The 23595-nt window shown below is 37.3% G+C and overlaps 5 protein-coding genes across 5 annotated transcripts; 4 read left to right on the top strand and 1 right to left on the bottom strand.

Moving 5' to 3' along the window:
- Positions 1 to 14: 14 nt before the first annotated feature.
- PHYBLDRAFT_96974 (GMC oxidoreductase) lies at positions 15 to 2539 on the top strand (the record flags this gene model as incomplete). Its single annotated transcript, XM_018443990.1, has 7 exons — positions 15 to 606; positions 700 to 920; positions 1005 to 1067; positions 1136 to 1233; positions 1286 to 1709; positions 1792 to 2267; positions 2356 to 2539. Coding segments are annotated over 7 exons (2058 nt in total), but the record flags the coding sequence as incomplete, so codon positions are not given.
- A 4936-nt stretch (positions 2540 to 7475) lies between these two features.
- Positions 7476 to 8456, top strand: PHYBLDRAFT_161078 (hypothetical protein; the record flags this gene model as incomplete). The annotated part of the gene is made up of 1 exon (XM_018434340.1): positions 7476 to 8456. The coding sequence occupies one exon, from the start codon at positions 7476 to 7478 to the stop codon at positions 8454 to 8456; it is 981 nt and encodes a 326-aa protein (XP_018298473.1).
- Positions 8457 to 10156: 1700 nt separating this feature from the next.
- On the bottom strand, positions 10157 to 12621 carry PHYBLDRAFT_36910 (hypothetical protein). Its single transcript, XM_018440085.1, has 5 exons — positions 12501 to 12621; positions 12339 to 12397; positions 12151 to 12269; positions 11899 to 12034; positions 10157 to 11829 (listed from the first exon to the last, which is right to left on the bottom strand). The coding sequence occupies exons 1-5, from the start codon at positions 12607 to 12609 to the stop codon at positions 11662 to 11664; spliced, it is 591 nt and encodes a 196-aa protein (XP_018298472.1). The 5' UTR covers positions 12610 to 12621; the 3' UTR covers positions 10157 to 11661.
- A 4045-nt stretch (positions 12622 to 16666) lies between these two features.
- Positions 16667 to 17516, top strand: PHYBLDRAFT_156877 (hypothetical protein). The gene has a single exon (XM_018433529.1). It carries the CDS (start codon positions 16724 to 16726, stop codon positions 17309 to 17311), a length of 588 nt encoding a protein of 195 aa, XP_018298471.1. The 5' UTR covers positions 16667 to 16723; the 3' UTR covers positions 17312 to 17516.
- Positions 17517 to 22856: 5340 nt separating this feature from the next.
- On the top strand, positions 22857 to 23324 carry PHYBLDRAFT_137985 (hypothetical protein; the record flags this gene model as incomplete). Its single annotated transcript, XM_018429912.1, has 1 exon — positions 22857 to 23324. The coding sequence occupies one exon, from the start codon at positions 22857 to 22859 to the stop codon at positions 23322 to 23324; it is 468 nt and encodes a 155-aa protein (XP_018298470.1).
- Between the last annotated feature and the right edge of the window lie 271 nt (positions 23325 to 23595).

The following is a 23595-nucleotide window of genomic DNA, read 5'->3' as shown; positions in this document are numbered from 1 at the left end:
CAAAGATCAGCATAAACCAAGAAAAGACCCTCAAGGCAATTCTCAGTACCATCTTAGCACCTCTGACCCCCGAAGAGAAGGAGTCTTTAAAGAAGAACTTGTCTGAAATTCCCAGTGTAACCTGCACTCAGAAAGATATTGATGTAATCTCTGACCTTGGTCTGTCCACTCCTGGTGTCTATGAGTCTTTCCTTCAATTTATGTCGGTTAAAGTTCTACCAGAGGATCTCGATGGCGTATTTGGTCTTCTTGATGTTCTTGGTACTCCAGAAGGCACAAAAAGCTTGACTGGAAAGGCTGTCAAATTTGAAGACTTGAGCCATGAGCAAAGAACAGAGGTCTGCCTTTCTTGGAAATTCTCAGATAACCCCCAGCTTGTCGGTATCTTCAAAACTTTCTCTACAGCAATTTTGAGTGCTGCCTACAACATGTCGGACAGTCCTCATCAAGCTGCAATGGGTTACCCTGGCCAGGATCCTATAAGAAGCGCGCCAGGTTATGTTCCCTGCATTGTCCGCGACAGATACAAGTTCATGACAGAAAAAGAGCTACGAGACCCTGCTTTGAAGTTTGATGCGATTGTCATCGGAAGTGGAGCAGGAGGAGGTAATGTGAATTTCAGTTAAAAAAAAATACATTATTGTTATAGATGCTCGCACAAGAAAATAATTCTTATTTGTTTGTTTATTTAAACTTTAGGTGTATGTGCTGCTGAGCTGTCTCAAGCAGGTTTATCAGTCCTTGTGATTGAGAAAGGAAAATACTATCATGAAAGTGAATTCACTTCCGACGTACCAACTGCCTACAAAAACTTATACCTTCAAGGTGGAAGTTTTGCCTCTCGCAAAGGAGAACTTAGCATTCTTGCAGGTAGTACCTTTGGCGGTGCAACCACAGTAAATTTCTTGGCAAGCTTAAAGGTAAACGCGTAAAGCCGCAGTTGCACAATTCTCTTTGATCTGATTAGTTTTTTTGGGGATCTTTTTTTTTTTTAAAAAAAATAGCCTCAGCATTTTGTACGTGAAGAATGGGCAAAATTGGGCTTGACTCACTTTACATCGTCAAAGGTAATTATTAGTTGAATAAATAAAAATAGGAGGAGCCACAAATATGATTATTGACTTCTTAAATATAGTTTTCCGAAGATTTGGACAAGGTTTATAAAAGGATCGGTGCTGAAACATCTGGAATCAAACACAATGAACCTAATCAAATTTTTGTGGATGGTTGCAAGTAAGGCTTCAGACAAATTACATGAATTTTTTTTGTTGACTAAGCTCTATAGAAAACTCGGATGTCACATTGAGGATATCCCCCAAAACACAGGTGGATTATCACATGAGTGTGGATGGTGTCTAACTGGATGCAAGGATGGCATTAAGAATGGTACATCAAACTCATGGCTCCGTATTGCTGCTGCCAACAACGCCCGTTTTGTTGATCAAGCCACTGTGAGCCGGGTCATCATTACCGATGGAAAGGCCACCGGTGTAGAGTTTAAGATCAATGGATCAGATACACCAATCTCTCTCAATGCATCGCGAGTAGTAGTGTCTGCTGGATCATTGCATTCTCCTGGTATCCTTTCAAGAAGCGGACTGAAGAACAAAAATATTGGAAAGCATCTTCGTCTTCATCCTGTAACTGTGATCTATGGTTTGTTTGAAGATCGTCAAGTTAATCCTTTTGAAGGATCTCTTATGACTGCTGTAAGTAATATAAATGGAATATTGAATATAAACAAGGTTGAACATAAGGCGTCGATAATAACTAGAAGTTCTTTATCTATAGCTGAGCAACAGTCTTGAAAACCTAGATGGTGAAAATTATGGATCTAAGCTTGAGGTTCCTCATCACACCACAGATATGTACATCTTTGGCATCCCATGGCAAGGAGGAAAGGAACACAAAGAAAGAATGCTCAGATTTAGACAGTCATCATCCATCATTGCTCTTGTCCGTGACAAGGATTCTGTGGGAAGTGTAGAGCACACCAAAGATGGAAAGGTTATCGTCAACTACAAGTTATCTGACCAAGACAAAATATCGATTATCAAGGCAGAAGAGAGATCGGCTATGATTTTGGTCGCTGCTGGTGCTAGAGAGATCCATACTGGCTTCTTTGGCATGAAGCCTTTTATATTCGAAAAGAATGAACCTACTGAAGTGAATAACCCAAGATTCCTCCAATGGATTGATGCTTTGAATAAGAACGGAATGCCAGATAACGCTATGAATTACTTCTCTGCTCACCAGCTGGGAACATGGTAAGTCAATTATACAGTTCAATCGGTTTTCTTTTATTCATGGATAGTCTGAAAAACTAAATACAATATCTATTCAATTTATGTGTAGCCGAATGGGTGTTTCTCCTGACACCTCTGTCACTCAACCAACTGGTGAGACCTGGGAAATCAAGGATTTGTATGTTTGTGACGCATCTCTTTTCCCAACTGCAAGTGGTGTCAATCCCATGGTCACAACAGAAGCCATTTCTGTCCATGTATCTGATTCAATTGTCAAGTCAATTAAGCTTGCTTAAGGAAGCCCAAATGTATATATTTATTATTTTTATCTCTTTTTTTTTTTAAATAAAAAGTGCTTTACACAGCCAAAATCTACATCGCTTTATTTATTTGTGAAACCGGACAAAACTCTGTACTTCAAGCTATAAACCTTTACTTCTCAGCTACTTCTTTACTTCAAGTATGTACATACCCAAGTAGAGTACACTACCGGATATATAATATATTTTTTTTCTTTAAAATATTTAAATGATACCATCTTTTCAACAACATTCATAATTAAAAATATATATTACATACGCAGAAAAAATTAAGCAGAAGAAACAGCAGCAGTGAGTTGCTCCTCCTTTTGAGCCTTTAGTTGAGTAGAAATATCAAGTATATTCATATAATTTAGTGTAATTATATTATCTTCATAATTACCAATAGTGTTATGTATTGTATATTATCATGTTACGCCTTTCTTGTGTCTGTGCTTGGTATGATCATCCTTCATTGATAAATGAAAAGTCACGGCGTTTAATTTTACATTGAATTGGGTTTTAATTGAAACGGTGTGTTTTTTAAACAATTATTTTTTTTAAAAAAAGAAACTCGAGACTTTCCTTGTAAAGCAATCTAGTATAGTGATTGCAAGCATTGATAATGAATATATCTTCTCTTGAGGTTGTCGCATTGGTGAATCCAAGAAGCCTAAACGATCCAAAAGACACTCTACACCTTACTGTCGGAGGAAATGATTCCCTAATTGTCGCTGATAGTAGTCAAGGTAGTCTACAGCAATTAGATTCATGTTCCTTTTCCACATTACACACGAAGTAGCTGAGAGTTCCCCCCCGTCCATAGATAACAATGTCCATGGCAAACAGTACGATTAATAATATTTTTAAAAAAAATATACATACATGTGAATTGCCCACAGCCAGTCCTAATTAGACATGATTGTAGAACACGTTATACATTTACGCGATGCTTGCATGCCAGTACACCAGTTAGTGAATGTCGCATCCAAGCAGCAGAACTTGTTAATCTTGCTCTAGATGGTAATAATACCAATAATTTAATAATGCAAAAGCAGCGGCAACAACAATAAGTAAATAAATAAAATAATACGTTTTTATTTTATTTTATTTTGACAAGGATTCAATGCGGCAGCTGTTTTCATGAGTGTTGGGTGAGCAAGCGCAATATTTATGTGTATATGCATAATTTGTGCTAACTATTAATATGGGTGTGTATTACTATGATCTCAAATAAAGTGTCGAGGATCCATTTGAGCACAGGTAATTGTTACAAATACTTTTTTAACCTTCTTATTGATATCCAATATATATATATATATAGAATGGAAATGATGGAATCGATCGTACTGTGTCTAAAGACAGAATTGGAAAAAGCCAACAGAAATAGAGAAGAACGTCAAATCAATACAATCAAATTGGATTATGCGTGCGTATTTTTAAAGATAATATATATTAAAGAAGAATTGTTGCATAATTAACAAAGTTTTGTAATCACAGGTACCTTGGAATAACGGACGATTATTGCTACGACATTAGTAATTCTCAAAGATACGAAAGTAAGTGTACTTCTTTTTTAAGCATCCTCTTCAACCGGTCTTTTTTTCATTTAATTAATCAAAAAAATAATACAATTATTAATCTAAAGTATTTCTTTGTATTTTATATATATAAAAGAATCCTACGTACTTGAGGATGGTTTAGACCATATGTTAATTAGAATTCAAGATACAGACGAAATGTGGAATGAAGTTAAAAAGGGTTCCAAATTTCCTTTTGTTGTTAAATTACGGCTCACGGACGATGAATCATTTATGGGCAATATTGTCTTGGCTGATTTAATGCAACCAAACTTTCTGGGAACTGTTAATCAAATATCCCCTCGATATAGCTTTCATTATTCATTTTCCAAATTAAGTATGGCAAAAAGAAGAACATAAGGACTATATCTAGCAATAGACACTTTACTGATACTTTTATCTTTTATATATCGAATTTACACAGAGGATCTCGTCAGCGTGGTTGTGGACCCAGAATATGATGGCTACATGGATATTGATAAGAATCTATTTACCAAACTATTATCAGAATATTTTTGTGGAAAGAGCAAATGTATTACATTTATGTATTTTGATGTAAGTGAATTTGTACAAAATATCGAGTCAATCGATAAAAATAACAATTGGTAATTGAATCGTTGTTATTAGGAACGCTCAAAAAAAGTAGAAGAAGTTACAGAGGCGCTTTCGTTCTCTAAATCCTTACAAAAGATTCGACTTCACGCCATGCGTAACCAAAAAGATATCCGCGTTGAAGACTTTAAATATCTGTACGAATTAGAGCAGGGTAAACTTGCACAAAAAGAGGTGAATTATAAATACCAAAAAATGTTGAATGATAACTGGAGAGACTAAACATATCAGAGTATAGAAAGCACAATTGGATCTAAATGAAGAATTATTAGCTTCAAGAGAAGATCTAAGTGAAATGGAAGATCAATGCAAAGAATGGAAAAACAAATGCAAGTTATTAGAAAAGAAATTAAACTGGGTGAGTTACATCTATCTGCACGCTTACTTTACCTACTTACTTACCATGCAATTCGTTTAAATGAATACATATATGCGTGTGTGTAATGTTAAATAGGTCAAACAAGACTTGGAATTAAAAATTAAGCAAGAAAATGTTACACGCCTCGATTTTAATGCCGCAGTGGCAATACAAGAAGGGTTTCAGAGAAAATCTTTAGTAGAATTAGGTGCGTTTGACTTGTAACTTCTCAGTATGATATATGTACATTACTTATTTACCCGCTTATTTTAGTCGCTACAAGGTACATGCTGGAAAAAAATACTGATCTCGCAAAAAAGAAAACAGTAAGTCAAGTTAATATTTATCTAAATATATTCCTGTTTTGGAAAAAAAAATGGGCGCTGACAAAAATTGTACAGGAAAAACTGAAGAAGGAGCGAATTAAATCAAAAGAGCTCGAGCACATCATAACACAATTGAACAAGGCTCGAAAGAAGCTGACAGTAAAAAAAGAGACACTAGAACAAGCTAACACTGAATTGGATGTAAGTTAAAAAGCTTACATTACATTAATTTGGCTTGATCCCAAATTAACCAATTCATTATCTAATATTTATCAATCGCTTTTGATATATATGTATATATAACAGACAAATGTAAAAGTACTTCAGGTAATAAATAGCCAAGGCTTGCAAATAAATAAATAAAAAAGAAACAATTACTCATTTGTATAATTTTTAGGAAGAAGTCAATAGCCTCAAAACCGAATTGCAAATTTGTAATGAACAGTGTGAACGCTCACTGGTAGGAGAATATTACGGCTTGAATACAAGGCACATACTGTCAAAATATGCTGAATATAATATAAAATGTATATCTTACTATACTTAGGAATACAGAAAAAGAGATGCGAAGTTGCACCAGGCAGAGTTGTCATTTGCGCAAGAACAAGCACAGCAATATCTGTCCCAAATTCGATACTATCTAGCCCAAACTCCTCAAGCACCAATCCCAGCTCAACCTACTCCAGCCGCCCCAGTATTACTTAATACACAAGCTGTTAGTGTATCCCAAAATACATTTAAGCCAACACCCACCCGCACATCTGCATATAAATCTTCACCTACACCGGCATTCACCTCTACACCTACACCCATATCTAGATCTACATACATACCTACAAAAAGTACTACTGCTCCATCAAAACAGCATGTTCCATTTCGTCTGTCAGAATCGCCAAGCCCTATTCTTGGCCCTGTGGAAATACCAGCACCGTCTAGACCCGTTGCTTCAAAAAGAAGCACCAAGGGAAAAGAAAAAATGACAGAAAGCATAGGCCCTACAGCAACAACATCTAATATTGGCCAGGGCATGCAATCGTCATCACGAACAACGCAAAAAAGCTCACTACCATCTTCTAAGTCCATTACCGCCACCAAGCAAAGCGCAAAGGGAAAAGAAAGGGCAACAGAAGAAGTTACCTCCACAACAACGACAACAAGAACAGAAGCAGCGGCGGCGGCAAAAGCAAAAGCGGCAGCAGAAAAAGAAAAAGCAGAAAAAGCAGCAGCAGCAATTGTCATTGATAAAGAGACACAAGACGACGATCTTATTCTTCTTGAAAAAGAAAAATCCTTGAGCCCTCTTCGTTCTCCTATATTGGGTGGGAAAGCTTTTGAGTCTGATGAGGAAAATGAATTTCCTATGTTTGATGAACCAAATGTGAGGAAAAGTTTTATTAAGCCACTCCCAGCTAAGAAACCTCAGCCAAGTAAAAAGGCCAAACCTGTAAAGAATACCAAAAAGACATCCGACGATGAGCCAGTTGTCAAGAAGAAACGTAAATTGACTCAAAGACCAACTCACCATGATATCTCTACAAGAGGATCTGTGAGTCCAATGACAAAGTGGTTAAAGGACAATTGATATATACATATATACTTTATTTATTTTTTACTTATAGTCGATATACTTTATAACTTACTTTATCAAAAATAATAATAGACTTACCGTGTATTTTTTTTTACTCTAATTTTGTATAATATACTTTGAATTCAATGGTGTCTCTTATACTATATATATATATGCGTGTGTGTGTGTGTGTATGTGTGTGTATTTGTATATATAAATTGAATATAAATGAATTCAATCGTATATACAAGCAAGCAAACAAACAAACAAGCAAATAAAGATATTCTGCTTATTGAGATTACAACTGTGAACCAAGAGATCGTCCCTTCTTGTTACTCATTCATCATAGTATTTCTATTGAAGATCCTAAGAATGTAGAATATACATATATACAAGAGAGGATCGTATAGATCGGTAATGACATCTCTAAATATTTATTATTTCTGTTTATTTTGTTTTGCATCTTATCTAATTAACTAACTAAAACATGAGCCTCTCAAGCGTCTCTCCTTTTCCAATCCAACAAAAGAAAAAGAGTACGCTTGATGACCTTGAAGATCTTGTCAAGCGTCTCAACGTACACATCGACACGCTCGACTCTCACATTTCCAAACCTTCAGATGAACTCGATCCTTGGGCAACCCACGTCCCTACCCACTATGCAGCACTACTAGACCGACTCCAGGTTTCTTGTTCATGCACACACAAAAGACCTCCTTGTTCTTCCAATGTCGTTCCGGCCAAAGACGTCCCATGGCTTGATCCAATAGAGCCTTTCCAGGACAAAAAACCGGAAGACCCACTCAGACGCCAATATGCACATTGGTGTACCCTGTTGAGGTGCTTGCCATTTCTGGATTCTAAAGCTCAAGAACAGGTACGCACAGTTGGAGTACACGGTATGCGCGAAATCCTAAAGTACAAGGGAGCCGGCGGGTTTTCCAATGAAGTATCGTACTTTGATAAACACACGACAAAAATAGCAACACCAGCAGCAGGCGAGCAAGAGGGAAATGGAGATAGAAGAGGAGAAGAAGAAGGGTATGATTCTGGACGACTTCGGGATTCAATGTGCTTTCCAAAAAATACCACAGCAAAAAATAATTATAGTAATAGTAATCACAGGGTTTCCGAGCGTATGATGAATGAATATCCCAGAAGCGCCTCAAGTTTGATGAGTAAACTTAATGGGTCGACTACATTGAGTATACTCCATGAATCCGACAACACATTATATAAGATGAACTTGTCGAATGGACTGAGTCGATCAGGTGGATTGTACAGACCTAATGGCAGTGGTGGCTCTGGATCATTGGGATCTAAAATGTCTCCATTGACGCAATCTTCAGTGGAATCTTTGTGTGTACGGAAACCAACCTTCAAAGGGTGGTTGAAGCGTAAGAATAACTCTACAAAAAGACTGTCTCATTCAAGTACTCTTGATAAATTAACCGGTTGGTTTAAATGAGAATAAAATAAAATAAAATAAAAGTTCAAACGACCACCCAACAGATTATTTATTTCTATATACATTCCAATTCAAGATTATCACAATAGTAATAATGAAAAGGATTCCACCTCTCATAAAAGCTGTCAAAATAAGAAATATTTTTTTTTAAAAAAATACCATGCTTGTTTCATCTAATTAATAAATCCTCTAATTAAAAATTCATTATAATTATCAAGAGGGTTTCACCAGTTCTCAATACAACGATAATTTAATTCACCCATATAGAAGTTTATGTGTGTCTGGTGCGTAACAGTTCTGGATGTAATTAACTTGGCATGTTCGTTAACAAGAAAAAAAATCGGAATTTTGCTGTGAAGGTTGTATTTCACTCAATTGTGGTGCGTATACTACACTGCATACACTTTCCACCCAGCCACTGGCAACTAGCTATCTATTTCTTGGAAAATTTTAAAAAAAAAGCTTCAAGATATTTGACAAGAATAGGATCACAAACATCGCTTAAATTATTGGTACGTTTTCTTTTAATCTTCTAATAGCTACTATATAAGTCGTACTACCTTATTTTATTTAATTCTGGCTTTACATTGACTACCCTCTCTTCTATTGCTTTATTCAATGCCTTGTTAACAGTATATTTTACCTGTTACTAAATCGCTAAGTATTGTGTTCTTTTTATTATATGCCCGGATAAAAATGATTTACGTCGTCCTCAGAATCCAGTCTCTTTTATTATTTCACTGTATATGTATATATATATATTCGCCTTCGTATAAAAAGTATACATTCATTATTATAGTTGCTGTCAAGCTAACTTTAATGCTTTATTCAAAATAAAATAAAAACAGGAAAAAGATAGATATACCGAGAATTTTAAATCTGTATATTGACGAGCCTTTATTTTCCACAAATTATCTTGGGACATTGCTTACAGTTAAAATCAATATATCCACACATACAAGAATCAAAAACACATGTTTTTTTTTAATCTTGAATAAACACATGAAGTGATTGGCCTTTCTCTCTCATTATTTCTCTGCTGTGCGCGTGTGCGTGTGTTTATGTATGTTTATGATTGGTAATTACCAAGATAGCTTACTGACACTCTTTCTCTTTATTTCTCTCAAGTATCAATACTCTAAATTAAAGTATTAATTTGTGTGCGGATGTGTCAGCCAAACATTCTTTTTCCTTCTGATCTATCGATCAATAAACTCAAACAATAATTGTAAATATTGAAATTTATTACTAAAAATGATTGTCCAAAGGGACTTATCCGACCCGAAGCAACTACTTTTCCATGGCAACCCCATTTACATTGATATATATATAATTTAGCTTTACGTTTAATTAAATTACATTAATTTATAGCAATAGAATATAATATCAAATGAGAGATCTTGTGTTTACATCGTGTGCGTATGTGTGTGTGCCTCTCTCTCTCTCTTCATTTCATATTATTGTTTAAAGAAAATGTATGTATGCATGTATAGATTATCTGTGATTATTGAATGGCTCATGATTTCCATGAATTTTTTTTATACAAATAAAGTTTTCATTAATCGACCCATTTGGTTCTCATATTTTTATTTCCATTTATATATATATATTTAATACTCCAATTTACATTTGAAATTTTATTATTTGCTTTACATTCATCTTTCTTTCTATTCTACTACTTGCCATATTTTTCTGTCCACTAAACCTGTATGATTGCCTTGGACCCTCTCGAGAGTAACATCTTAGAGCCGGAAGAGCTATATTCTTTCTCTAAAGAACATCTTGACATGTTACAAGACTGGAACGAAACAGACTTTCACTCTGATCACTACTTAGACATGATCGATATTCTTTCGACTGCCTTGGATCAGATCACAAACCAACTCAATGACAAAAAACATGAACTTCAGACAACCTCTTCCGACTGGACGACATTGACCACCGAGACATTCCGTGCACAGATAGGAAAACTCGAAAACCAAAAGACACTCCTCCAGAGCCAGCTACTCACCCGGTATCGAATAATCAATGCTCGTTTAAATCGAGACGAGAAAACAATTCATTTAAGGGATAAGATTTCCTTCCTCGTGGGTGTGGCCAACACTTGCCTGACTCCGGTCTTGACCTCACGCGTGCCAGAATGGATCCCATTGTATTATACGCTTCAATCTGTTTATCTCATTACTTTTCGAGGAATAGTCTATAAATCGCGTCAATGGCATTATTTCATATTTGATCTTTGTTACTTTGTCAACCTTATGACTCTCTTGTTTCTCTGGGTATTTTCATCTTCGACAGGCCTTTTTATCGCCATATATGCACTTACAAACGGTCCTGTTGTTTGGGCGATCATCACATGGAGAAATTCACTCGTGTTCCACTCACTGGATAAGGTTACCTCTGTGTTTATCCACATCTTTCCTGCTCTTGTTACTTACACCATTCGCTGGATGCCTGAACTCCAACTAGGATCAGATGCTACTATCTATCGCAACACTCGATTCCCAGCCCTTGAATCTCTATCAACCATCAGCTTAGAAGATTTTCTTATTTACTCAACATCAGCCTATCTGGTGTGGCAAACACTATATTTCGTTTTTATTATGGTCAAAAGACGTGAAAAGGTTGAATCAGGTGTGCGCTTGACATCCTATTCCTGGCTACTTGATGACTCTCATGGCCGAAAAGGATTCATTCAAAATGCTTCATTTATTTTTGGTCCAAAGTATAAGATCTATATGTTCATGCTTCTTCAATTGGTCTACAACATCATCACCACACTACCAACATACTACTTGTATCAGCATTTTTGGCTCCACGGCAGCTTCCTGTTGACCATGTTTGCCGCAAGTGTCTGGAATGGAGCTAGCTACTACATTGAAGTATTCTCAAAACGGTATAATCTCGAGACGGAACAAAAGACACATGTCAACGAAAGCAGTAACAAACAGGATCATTTGAAATCAACTTGATTAGTCCTCCCCAATTATTTCCTTTCTCTATCTTTTTCTCTCTAATTCAATTATAATAAAATAGAAATTTTTTATCTCATTTATATATATATATTTATTTTTCTATCCTTTTTTTTCTTTTTATATATATATCTCAAGACAAGATAAAGAAAAGGAAGAAGAATTTAATATGCAAAGAGGGAGGAGGGGAAGATAGTAGGGGAATTGGGTAAAGAAGAAGAGACTATGGTTATTTACATGCCCTTGATAAAAAGAGGGTGATCTTTGAAGAAAGCAGTAATGATAGCAATGATCTGCTCGAGAGCAACGAGCCATGCGTTCATGACAGCAAGGTCTTCCTCAGTGGCAACCTCAAGCTTTCCGTAAAAGTCCTTGCGATAAGGACAGGCCTTCATGGCAAGCTAAAGATAAAATAATAATAATTAATTTCTTTATTCTATAATCTACAAACACCCCTTTTTTATACTTACACTGAACACGGGTCTGACGACAATGCTGTGGTGCTTACGAAGGGTAACTTCGTAAGACTTGGTGAATGATACATTGAGTTCCTCGTTAATGTCATCAATAGAGCGACGAAGAGCCTGAGCAGTGAAGTCGAGACCACTAATTAAGTAATAGTAATAATAATAAGTAAGATTATTTGTCTACGCATCAAAATTTAACGCGTGCAGCCCCTCCCTCTTTTTTCTTTTACGTATATATTTAAAGAAAATCCTTACCGAGACAACCACAAAAGACCTTCGGTAGCAACGCGCTTCTTCTCGGGAGATTCGGCAACCATCAAGTTCTCGAGGGTGTCGTTGGCAGTAGGGTTGGACAAGTAACGCTCTCTGATTTTCTATTTTACAAAGTTATATGTATTAAAATAAATGCTCGGTATCATTTATATTTTATTTAAATATCTCACCTTAATGTTACCGTTCATGTCATTCTGGACAACAGAAAAGGCAGTAGAGCCAAGCAAGTCTATAGATGATTGAGATGAGCATCGCGTACTTTTTGTTTTGTTTTTTATTATTTTTGAAAGATAAAAATAAAATAAAAGATAGTTGTTTAAATTGTTATTTACCGAACATCTTGACAAGACCTTCGGTGGCCTCGATGAACTGCTCAGTGTCAATACCCTTGGTAGTATCAACTTCAGTGTAGGAGCGGGTAACGGTGTCAAAGTAAGTCATGGTGGAGGAAGATGGAGCGAGAAAGAGAAAAGAGATGCCCCTCTTTTAGTGTATGTTAATTAACGGTTAAATCGGCGCTGTGAAGTTTCTTGACCCCCCAAAAATGATTCTTTTTAGACTGGAGACCCCCTCGGGGGGTGAATGAGGGAGGGATTATCTGGGCAGTAGGAACCAATCCAGCCTTTCTGTATGAAGAAGTATCTATTTTTAGGCACTCGTGGAGAGAGGCTTATTGAAATGCGTCGCCGGTTGTTGTCATGGATACTCATTTAAACTTTTTTCTTTTTTCTTTTTCTTTTTGGATAATTTGATTTCCTTGGAAACCAGCTAAATAAAACAAATTAAATATATATATATAAAATATATAAAATATAAATTGTAATTAATTAATTAATAAATATAGATACTTTAGAAATAAAAATAATTAAAGTAAATGGGTTGTTCTGGAATAAAAGTAGGTGTTGCTCAAGTATGTATATATCAAACACGCATTATTTTATGGAGAATATCAGGTTTAATGGTTGTAAGTGTGCGGTTCCAAGACAAATTGAGGATATCTACATACATATATGTTATAGTGCTAAAAATAATAAAATATATAGAGAAGTATTCTAATATCAAATTTTTATATACTTGAAATATCAATTGATTGATTGCCTGGCTTTAATTATGTGCCCACATATATACAGCTGGAAACTGTGCTATTTGTAGGTTTATATCTATACTTGTAAAATTAAAGGTGGTACCCCACAAGTGTATTAAAAAAAAACCGTGATTGTGGACAAGGAATGTTAAGTTCACAGGGGGGAAATTGTATATATGTACAAGTGTTATGTATATTTGAACGTCACCATATTTATTAATCTTCTTTGAATAAATTATCACCAAAATGCTGCGTATATTAGATCTTTGATGAGGCTTGAGCTACATTGTATCTAATATATTTAGAACATACATAATGCAATATCTTATAAGAAGAGGCAAGGCGGCACAAGCTTGAATAAGACGGCGACCGAATGAAGAATGAGGTGGAGCATATGGTTTTTTTGGATCAACTTGAATGGATAAATTGAATTGATGGTTGGGATGGGAGACTTTGTGGAGAAATGTATTTCCTTTTGAACCATCAGAGCAGATAATCTGTACCAGAATCAGCATTATTACTGGACTGTTCCTGCTCTTGATGAATCTAGTCCGTGCAATGTATGCAATATGGGGCCAGGTTGACACTCTCTATTTAGGAACACTCCGCTCCTTCCTCCTGTTTAATAGATATAATTTAGCTGGTTACTAACTCTTACTGACCAATACATTGTATTCCTTATCTTTTTTTTTAAAACGTCGTTGATAAATCATGCACTTCTTAACAGTCGTTCATTGACCTGGAGTATAGTACACTTTTGAGATTAAAGAGCAAAGAGAGAGAAAAGAGGATACAAGCAAGAGAGGACCACGGAGTTGAATATCGATAATGGCATCACTGATTCACAAGCATCACGTGAGGAACATCCCACGCCTTTACTCTACTTTCACTCCTTCTTTCAGTCATTCTTTTCTTTCTTTACAAGTGTAAACGGTAAAGAGACGTTACCTCTTTTTATATTATTAGATTGAAATAAAGAAAAATCTTACAAACCACAACTGTATATATACAGTAAAATATAACAAAAAGCATACAAAAGAAAATATAGACTTGTCCAAACTGAGTTGCCAATCCTGTCCCTTTTTTCCTTCTCTCTTATATCATTTTTCTTTTATTCGTTAGGCATCAACAAAAAAAAAGAACACGCTCCTACATAACTTCTCTTATTCAAATCAACAGACCATAAACAACTCAATGGCTAACCACGCTACAAATGCTACCTCAACGGCCAACATAGGCACAAAACAAAACATATCTTTTTCAGACCAGAATGATATTAAGAAGCTCAGGACCAACTATGGATCCTCACTCAACATACTTCGAGAGATGTTCTCGGATTGGTCAGACGAAGATCTCCTCTTTGCAATTCGAGATGCAGACGGTGATCTCGAACTGGCTGTGAATCGGATTAGTGAAGGCATGTTCTTGAGGGTCTACCACTATATATATATATACATATATACATACATGTACATATATATGTGTGTTTGTATATGTATACTTTTCCTCCTCTTTCTCCTCTTCTTTGGATAGTGTTTTTTAATTTCCATCCATAGGTCATTGTACACAGTGGGGCGAAGTAAAAACAAGAAAATCAAAGAAGGAAGTTAAGCCAAAAGATAGCACTTTATACGCATCACAGCTACCGCGAGAGCGACAAGACCGCACGAGTCGACAACCCGTCGAAAGATCATTGACAGAGCGTCGATCTGGAAAAAGTAAGATTGATTTCTTTCTATCTTTTTTTAATAAAGAAAAAAGAAGTTTGGCTTTATACTGCATTAATCCATACCAAAGGCTTATAAAATCAAACCAAAAAAAAAACACCTTCTTGACACACATACACACCCATATATATATATATATATGTATATATGTATGTATGTATAAATATATATAAAAACAAAGCTACGGGTAAACAACCATTAACTGGTGCGAGTGTACGCCAATCATTCACATCTGGCTCACAACAACCACAACCACCGCAACAGCCACAACAACCACAACAGCCACAAACCTGGTATCGTTCAAAGCAAGAACCGCCATTCGAACAAAGCACTTGGGCATATATTGCATCAAATGCATCCCGGGGAGTAGACACATGTGATAGTACAAGTTGGCAAGATAGCTCAGACGCATGGAGCGCGCCGTCTTCTAAAGCAATTGGATCTACCACCACCACAACTTCCACTATAACGACATCTTCTGCTACGACCACAACATCCTCTACAATTGCATCCACAACTACAGCCACAACTACAGCCACAACTACCTCTTCTTTAAATTCTCAAGACACGCCAAAAACATGGGCGAGTTTACTTAAGCCAAAACAAGAGCCTGTACATTCAGAAGAAATAGCACCAAAAGAGCAAGACGTAAACAAGAACAAGAACAAGAACAAGCAAGAGCCAAAAGTAATTGCAGAAATCGAAGCAATCAAAGCTGTTTGGGGGGTTGCTGTAGAAAGCGAGAATCCATGGTCAGATAGTACACTTGCATCACCTACTGTGCATACAGCAGAAGAACCCATCCAAGAATCCAGGAAACCAATTGATGCTCTCCATGAAGAGCCTAAACTACGACAGACAGTTGATCAACTTTTGAAACAAGATTCTCCAGTAATTCTGCCAGCTAATAACATTACTGACTTTACAGTGGATGTATTGTTTGGAAATTTGGATATTGATGATAAGAAAGATACAGAAACACTTGTGTCTGGATTGGTAGATTTGATATCCGAACCAAGGTAACAAAAAGAAAGAAGAGATTTAAAAAGGAAGAGAGAAGAAGCAAAGAAAAGGAACAAAGAAAAGAGAAAGAAAAGAAAAAGAAAGGAAAGAAGGCTAGAAGTAACCTATCTTTATACATATATTTTGCTTTTATGGTTGAGTGGAATATATATTTTACGAGCATAGTGGTTTCTCATATCGACTGTCCACTAGTGTTCCGGAAATGCTAGCTACTACTTCTGCCACTAAAAGTGAGATAACTGCTGTATCACTACCTACCGTTTCTGTTTCGATTATTCCCATCACCCTCGCCACTGCTCCTGCGCTTCAGAAAGAATCTGTATTAACCACACCAGTAATTCCAGTAACTTTCCCGCCATCGTTTATGAAACAGGAGCAAACACATTCTCAGTCGGGCATGGACCATCTTACGTCAGCCTACAGCGCTTACATGCCCAACCAACCTCCTGCAGGTGTAAGTCCCATGTCTGTGCCTGACTATGGGATGTATGGAAACGATGCGCAGCGAACAGCTGCAGTGGCTGCCTCGATGGGATATTACGATACAGTATTCCAAGCTTCCACTAATCAGAATGCATTTACTCGTGATAAACATCAAGATTATAGCCAAACACAACAGCAGTTGCAGCAGCAGCAGCAGCAACAACAACAACAACAGCAACAGCAACAGCAACAGCAACAAGGTTATACTTCATCCATGCCTTACTACCCTTACTACTACATGCCTAACCAGTCTGCTTATGGGCAGCCCAGTCATGGTCATAACTACATGAACAAAAATTATCCAATATATGCCAACTCAGCTGCTCAGACAACAGTCAAGCAGGGAACCTCACCTTATGCAGTGCACGGAAACCCCTACGGCACATCGAACTTTTATAGTCAAATCGGAGGGACAATGGATAATGGGTATGAGGACAACTCTTTCCAACCGATAGGATTGCAGGAATATCACAAACAACAAACTTATGGAGGACTGCAGGGTGGAGGGTTCCTTGGAAACCTGTCTTCTGGACAATCGACTTCTGCAGTTCAAACAAAGGCAGATTTATATAAGTACGAAAAGGCATCCCCTGCCAATGTGATGCATTCTCAAGGTCCCCAGTCATCTTTGAGCTATCAGCAACAACAGAAACAGAAACAGCAACAGCAACAGCAACAACAAGCTTATCTGTTAAATCAAGCTAATTATTTTGATCAGCAGCCAATGTTCTCCTACCAACAATATTCCAATCAACCACAACAAACTCAACAGCAAACTAAATCAACACAACCATCAGCTAATCGACACCAACCTTACTGGAACTAATTAACTGAATAGGTCAAGCCAAGCCAAACCAAGCCAAACCAAGCCAAGCCAAACAAAAAAAAGAAAAAAAAAGAAAGTAAATTGAAAAGTTGAAACAAAATATTCTTTTTTTTTATTGTTTATTATTTATTATTGATAAAAAAAACATATATATATATATAAGTAAATAATTAAATAAATAAATAAATACAATAGTACACCTGTTCATAATAAGCAATATGCATTTTTTTGTGTATTGACAATTTATTTTAAAAACAAGCTTTTGTACCGTTTCACTTTATTTAGCCATATCTTTACATTGGATTGTATACAAACGCATTCCACTGAATATTATTGCATTTTACTGCATTCCACTCTATCTAAAGAATCATTCCACTCAATACAATACAATACAATACAATATGATTTGATTCGATTCAATTCGATTCAATTCAATTCGATTCAATTCAACCCAATCTTTATTCACTTGTACGTTATTACATATATATATATATATATATATATATTATGTGTGTGTGTGCGTGTGTGTGTGCGTGTGTGCAATTATATGTAATGTATATATATATATTCGATCCGCATCTAAAACAGTCGTGCCATTCAAATGTAGGAGACAAGGTCAAATAAACAAAAAACAAAAATAAAGGCAATAGAGAGAAAAAAAAAAAAGGGGGGGGGGGGGAGTCTGTGTAGATGTTCCACATAAAACACTCGGGGTGAAAAGGGGGGAAAAGGACACAGTAAAAAACCAACAATGCCCAATTGTTTATCTATTACCGTTTAATACCGTTTTTCTTTATTAAATTATTTATTGGTGTTTGTGTTTATGTTTATGTTTATGTGTGAGTGAGTGAGTGAGTGAGTGAGTGTGCGAGTGAGATGTGGTGTTTGTATATTGAGTTTGCGTGTATTTGAGTGTTGAGTGAATATATTGAGAATGTAATTGTGGATGTGGGATATGGGATGTGAATATGGGATTGTTAATTTTTTTCTGCTTTGCTTTGTTATTTCAATATCTCCTTTATATATACATATATATATATATATATATGTATGTATGTATGTATATATCATGACATACTTCCAAACAATGTATTTGTATTTCCTTTCTGTTGTTGAATTGTGTTGGTTGCAGAGGAAGTACCGAGGGGCGGCAGAGATGTAGGTGGCACTGGATGTGATTGGGGTAGATGTGAGAGGGAGGTGTGAGAGGGAGAGAGTGGAAAGGGTGAGCGTGGGTTGGGATGAACACCAAGACTTGCTCTCCGAGACGCATCGTCTTGCATCGAAATTCCACTAGTGTATCGTACAAGGCAACCTTGGAGCGCATGTGTTACACATTGAAATCCACTAAGAGGCGGCAAAAGTGCTTCATAGAGTTCCTGTATATCAATTTGATTGTCATAAAACATGTCGCTCATCATACGGTGCAGCTGCACAAGTGTGTAGAATTGGGGAGGTCCTGCATAGTAGTTTGGTTGTGTAATTTCACCTAGTTTACGATAGGCAATCTTGGCGCGTTCAAGAATAACTGTGCTTCGATCAGCCTAAGTTTTGTCATTATAATTGTAATTACAATTGTTGTTTGTTATTATTATTATTATTATTATTATTATTGTCACTTATTTGAACCCCCATTAGTTCGTCTTATTAAAACAGAAACAAATATATCATCATCCTATAACAGCAATCATAACAAAAGGGCTTTTTTTTCGCTTTGCCTTTGTTCAAGCCAAAACCAGCCAACCAAACAAAAAAATAACCAATGATAATGATAATAATGATAGTGATAACAGTAATAGTAATAATAGTAATAGCAATAAGAACCAGAAAAGAAAAAGAAAAAGAAAAGAGAAAAAAAATCTTACCAGTACGTCGCCAAAAAGCTTGCCGTGTACATTGTCTGACAATACTGTCGACGCCGTCCATCCTGCACCCATTGTTAAAACGTTGCTATTTGCCGAAGTTGCTTTACCGTTTGTCCAATGAAATGCACTGCTGTCACTCGAAAACCGTCTCTCTAGACCACCACATATAGAATCTCTTGCTACGCGTGGGTCTTGTTGTTCAGGTATAAGAAAAGAAGGTCGAGTATCTACAAGTATAATAATTAGCTTAACATCAGATAATTCACTTGGTCCTATACAATTCAATCTACCTCTACTAGGCTCGCCAAACAAAAAGTTTGAGAAGAAAGAATGGCCAGCTTCTTCTGCAGCATCCTGCCCAACCTTAGATCCAATAGGTCCTGCATTGGAAATAGTAGATGTAGATGGTGTACTTGCCGCACTTGCTGCAGAAGCCCGTCGTCCATTTGAAGGTTGGCCAATAGGCGTAAGTGAAGTCGACGGTCGGGCAATGATTTTTCGAGAAGGTGTCATACCAATTCCAGGAGGTCGACTTTTTTTCGGACTTGTTTCTCCTGTACTAGGAAGCAAGCTTGGGCCTGCTATGGCCTGTAGAGGAAGCGAAGTAGGAGGGGTGGGAGGATGAGGGAGAATATTTGAACTAGGGGTGCCTACCGCAGGGAGAGAACATGAAAATTGGTTTGGTGCACTGACAGTGGGATTTGTCCACAAAGGCCCGATCAGTACGTCCATCAGCACGCGCTGTCGCTCCTCTGTAGACTCGCGCACGGACATGTCCTGGGTAGGCACACTCAATGGTATCACAGGATCAGGCAGTCGTGCCACCTTTTCTTTCGCCAAGCGCTCTTCTTCTTTTAACCTATGTTCTTCTTTCTCTTTCCTTAATCGCTCTTCTTCCTTTTCTTTCTCTTTTCTCAATCGCTCTTCTTCCTCTTCTTTCTCTTTTCTTAATCGTTCATCTTCCTCTTCTTTCTCTTTTCTTAATCGTTCATCTTCCTCTTCTTTCCGCTTTCGTTCCTTTTCTGCTACTCGTTCCTTTTCTGCGGCTCTTTCTTTCTCTTCTCGCACTCGTTTTCGTCGTTCTTCCTCTTTCCGTGCCCGCTCTTCTTCTCGCTTCTGTTTCTCTTCTTCTCTCTTTTGGCGTTCCTGCTCTCGTTTCTGTCGCTCGATTTGCATTTGCCGTTCTTTCTCAATCTTTGCAGCCTCTTCTTCTGCCTTCTTTTGGAGCTCTTTGGCCTGTCGTTCTTCTTCTCTCTGTTGTTTTAACTGGCTATTCAGAGTTATCACCCCCCTCTTTTTGTAAGTAACTTATAACTTGTAATACATAAAAAAATTATCAGACTTACCGCTTCTGCTCTTTCTTTCGCTCCCTTTCCTCTTGCTTCTTCCGCTCTCTTTCCTCTCGCTGTCGCTGCTCTTCTTCTTCTTCTTGCAAAAGTCGCTGTTGCCTCTCACGAGCTACTTTTTCTCGATATGCAGCTAACACACGCTGCTCAAACATACGAGCCGCGAATATTTGGAACATCCTCCGGCCTTCTTCCATTCTTTGTTCCTCTGTTCGTGTATCCTATTTTTTTTATATGTTTAGGATATAAATTATCTGGACGCTAAATTTTATCAACTTTTTCGTTTACCTCTTCCTCCTCTTCTCCTTCCTCTTCTTCTTCGTAGGCCTCATCGTCTTCGCCTTCTTCATAATACTCTTCGTTTTGATCTGTTTCTGCCTCTTCGCCTGTTTGCATCCTACGTTCAGCAAGACGTTCCATCATGTCAAGAAATTTTTTCCCGTCATTTTTCAATAAATCGTCTGCTACGGTAAGAATTCCGCCTCCACAAAGAGCCATATCAGCCAGCCGTGCTTTCCTTGGAGACTTGGTGGTTTGAGTCTCACCTTTTACGGATAGACTGTTACCAAAATTAAATTCCTCGACGTTTTTTAGTCTAGCAGCGTGCTTAACCAGATCTGTCGCCACATAACGTGCAACATCGCTATATGCACTTTCTCCTGTGTGAGTGATTGAATGATGAGAGTTTTCCGAATGCCGGGAGTGTTTAGATTGTTGGGAATGATCAGAGTGACTCCCTTCATTATTTTCTTCCTCTTCGTCCTCGTCCTCTTCGTCGTCCTCTTCATCCTCTTCGTCTTCGTATTCGTATTCGCTTTCATAATCTTCGTTTTCGTCATCAGGTCGTGTTGGTGGATCCGAAGATTGAGATGGCGCGGCAGTAAGATCCTGCAATCCGTATGGTGCTCCATAAAGACGTGTTTGTTGCTGATGATTTGCGTAACGCTCAAGTTCTTCGTAATAAGCATCGTAAAGGACTTCAAGTTCGTCTTCAATCGCGGTTCTGGATCAGTTAAGGCATAATTTGATTTATAGAAGAATGTGTGTGTACATAAACGCCAAGAAGATCAGATCAGGTCAAGTCAAGTCATGTCAATTTCTTTTTCTTTTTTCTTTATCTTTTCTCTCTAAAATAAAAATAAAAAGAAATACATGTATTGTTTTTTATGGCTAACCTTTTCTTGCCACAGACAGAACAATTACAGCTGTGCTTTTGTTGTTCTTTCATCTTTCGCAGGACGGCTTCCTTTTCAACCTTTACGAGAGACCGGCGATCAGCTTCACCAAGCTGTAGCCAGAACTCTCGGATCTGATGTCGTTCTTCATTATTGCTCATTGTTGACCAGAACTGGTCAGTTTTTTTTGCTGCGCGCGCATTACATATTCGTGTGTCGACAAGCCAATGAGAGCTTTCTTCTTTTAAATCGTTGAATCCTTTGCTGTTCTTTTTCTTTTTCTTTTTTGAAGAGAGGGCGATGCATGGCGATTCTGAGACACAATTGTGGTCGTTGTGCTTATGATGCGAATCGTGGTAATCTATGCTGGGAAATTGAATGGAAATGTCGGTACTGCGTTTGGTGGTGGCTGATTTCTTCTTCATCCTGACGAAAAAAAAAAGGGTATTGTTGGAAAGTAGAGATGGGCTTAGCTACAGCAAAATAATAGCAACAACAACAAATAACAATAATAGTAAAAATAATAAAGTGAGAATAAAAACAGTTAGTTTGTGAACAAGTGCAGGTTTGAGAAGCAAGACAACTATTCTCCTGAGCCGTGATCTCGACCCACAGACCTCCTCTTTCTATTCCTGTCGTAACACACTTTGCTCCTGCACAGACAATGTGATGGATGCATAAGAGTGCATCATCGTCACTAATCTACCCTCAGACAGTCAAACTATACATACCCGTTACTGGTCCAATAGGCGTCTAAATAGAGTACAGAAGATAAGAAAAAAAGGGTAAAGAATAGATCCTGAAAAAAGGGCAAAGGATGGATGGCGAAAAGACAAAAAAAAAGAGAGAGAAGCCAAGCCGTGTAAGAGGGTGGAAATTGGCTCACGCTTGGACGGAACTTGGACCAGACAAAAGCGTCTTGTGAATATGCTGACGTCATGTATATTTGGACGGCCGCCTCCTCGTTTTGCGCGACCCACCGCACTGGCTTTTTTGAGGGGTGTAAAGAAATCCGGATATGGGGGCCAAAAGAGTATTTAAGCACACACACAGACCTGGATTTTGTATTTTTATCTCATTTCTGCTTTATCTTTTCACATTTTGTTATATTTCCTATATTTCATTATATTTTTGGCCTTTTAATTATCACCCGCCTATAATGTCTCTCTCTATTGTTCAATTGCCACCTCTAAGTCGGGACCGACATGCTAAGCACTGCACCTTACCTTCGCTTCGATCGGTTTGTCCCGACGAGCGACCGTTGCCTGTACGCCACCATCACAACCGGACAACTTCTTTGCCACTACGACAACAGGCTCTATCACTCGATATTCTTGTGGACGCAATCGATCTTGATCGACGTCTAGAGAATAAGTACCGACAGCACTGTTCACACTCTCATTTCCGCCAGGCTCTCCACTCACCTTACTCAGCCTCGCTTTTTCGGAAACGGATCCACTCGGCACCCTCTCGCTTGTCCAACCCAGAGACCTGTTCCACCTCAAGTACTTGTGGAACTTCAACTCATTGGCGAGTACCTTTGGCCGAAGGTGAACAGTCTGTCTGTCCAGAAGCAGCAGCTGCGGCAATTGTTCAACAACACATAGCTCGATGCTTAAAACGATGATACATATTTCTTATTATATATACCTTATTCACACACTCCCACATTCACACATTTACATATTTACATATATTATATATAAAATACATAAATATATAATATATAATATATAATGCATAATACATACATTAAAAAGAAGAAGAAAAAAAGCTTAGATTTCTAGTAATATTATATATATATTATATTATATATATATATATATATATATATCTTTTTGGTCTCCTTTGCCTTTAGAACAAGGCGAAAATATTGATGTTGCAACCAAATATACACC

Source organism: Phycomyces blakesleeanus, assembly GCF_001638985.1.
Source record: "Phycomyces blakesleeanus NRRL 1555(-) unplaced genomic scaffold PHYBLscaffold_1, whole genome shotgun sequence".
Taxonomy (NCBI): Eukaryota; Fungi; Mucoromycota; class Mucoromycetes; order Mucorales; family Phycomycetaceae; genus Phycomyces; species Phycomyces blakesleeanus.
This window is presented reverse-complemented; position numbering and strand designations above follow the sequence as displayed.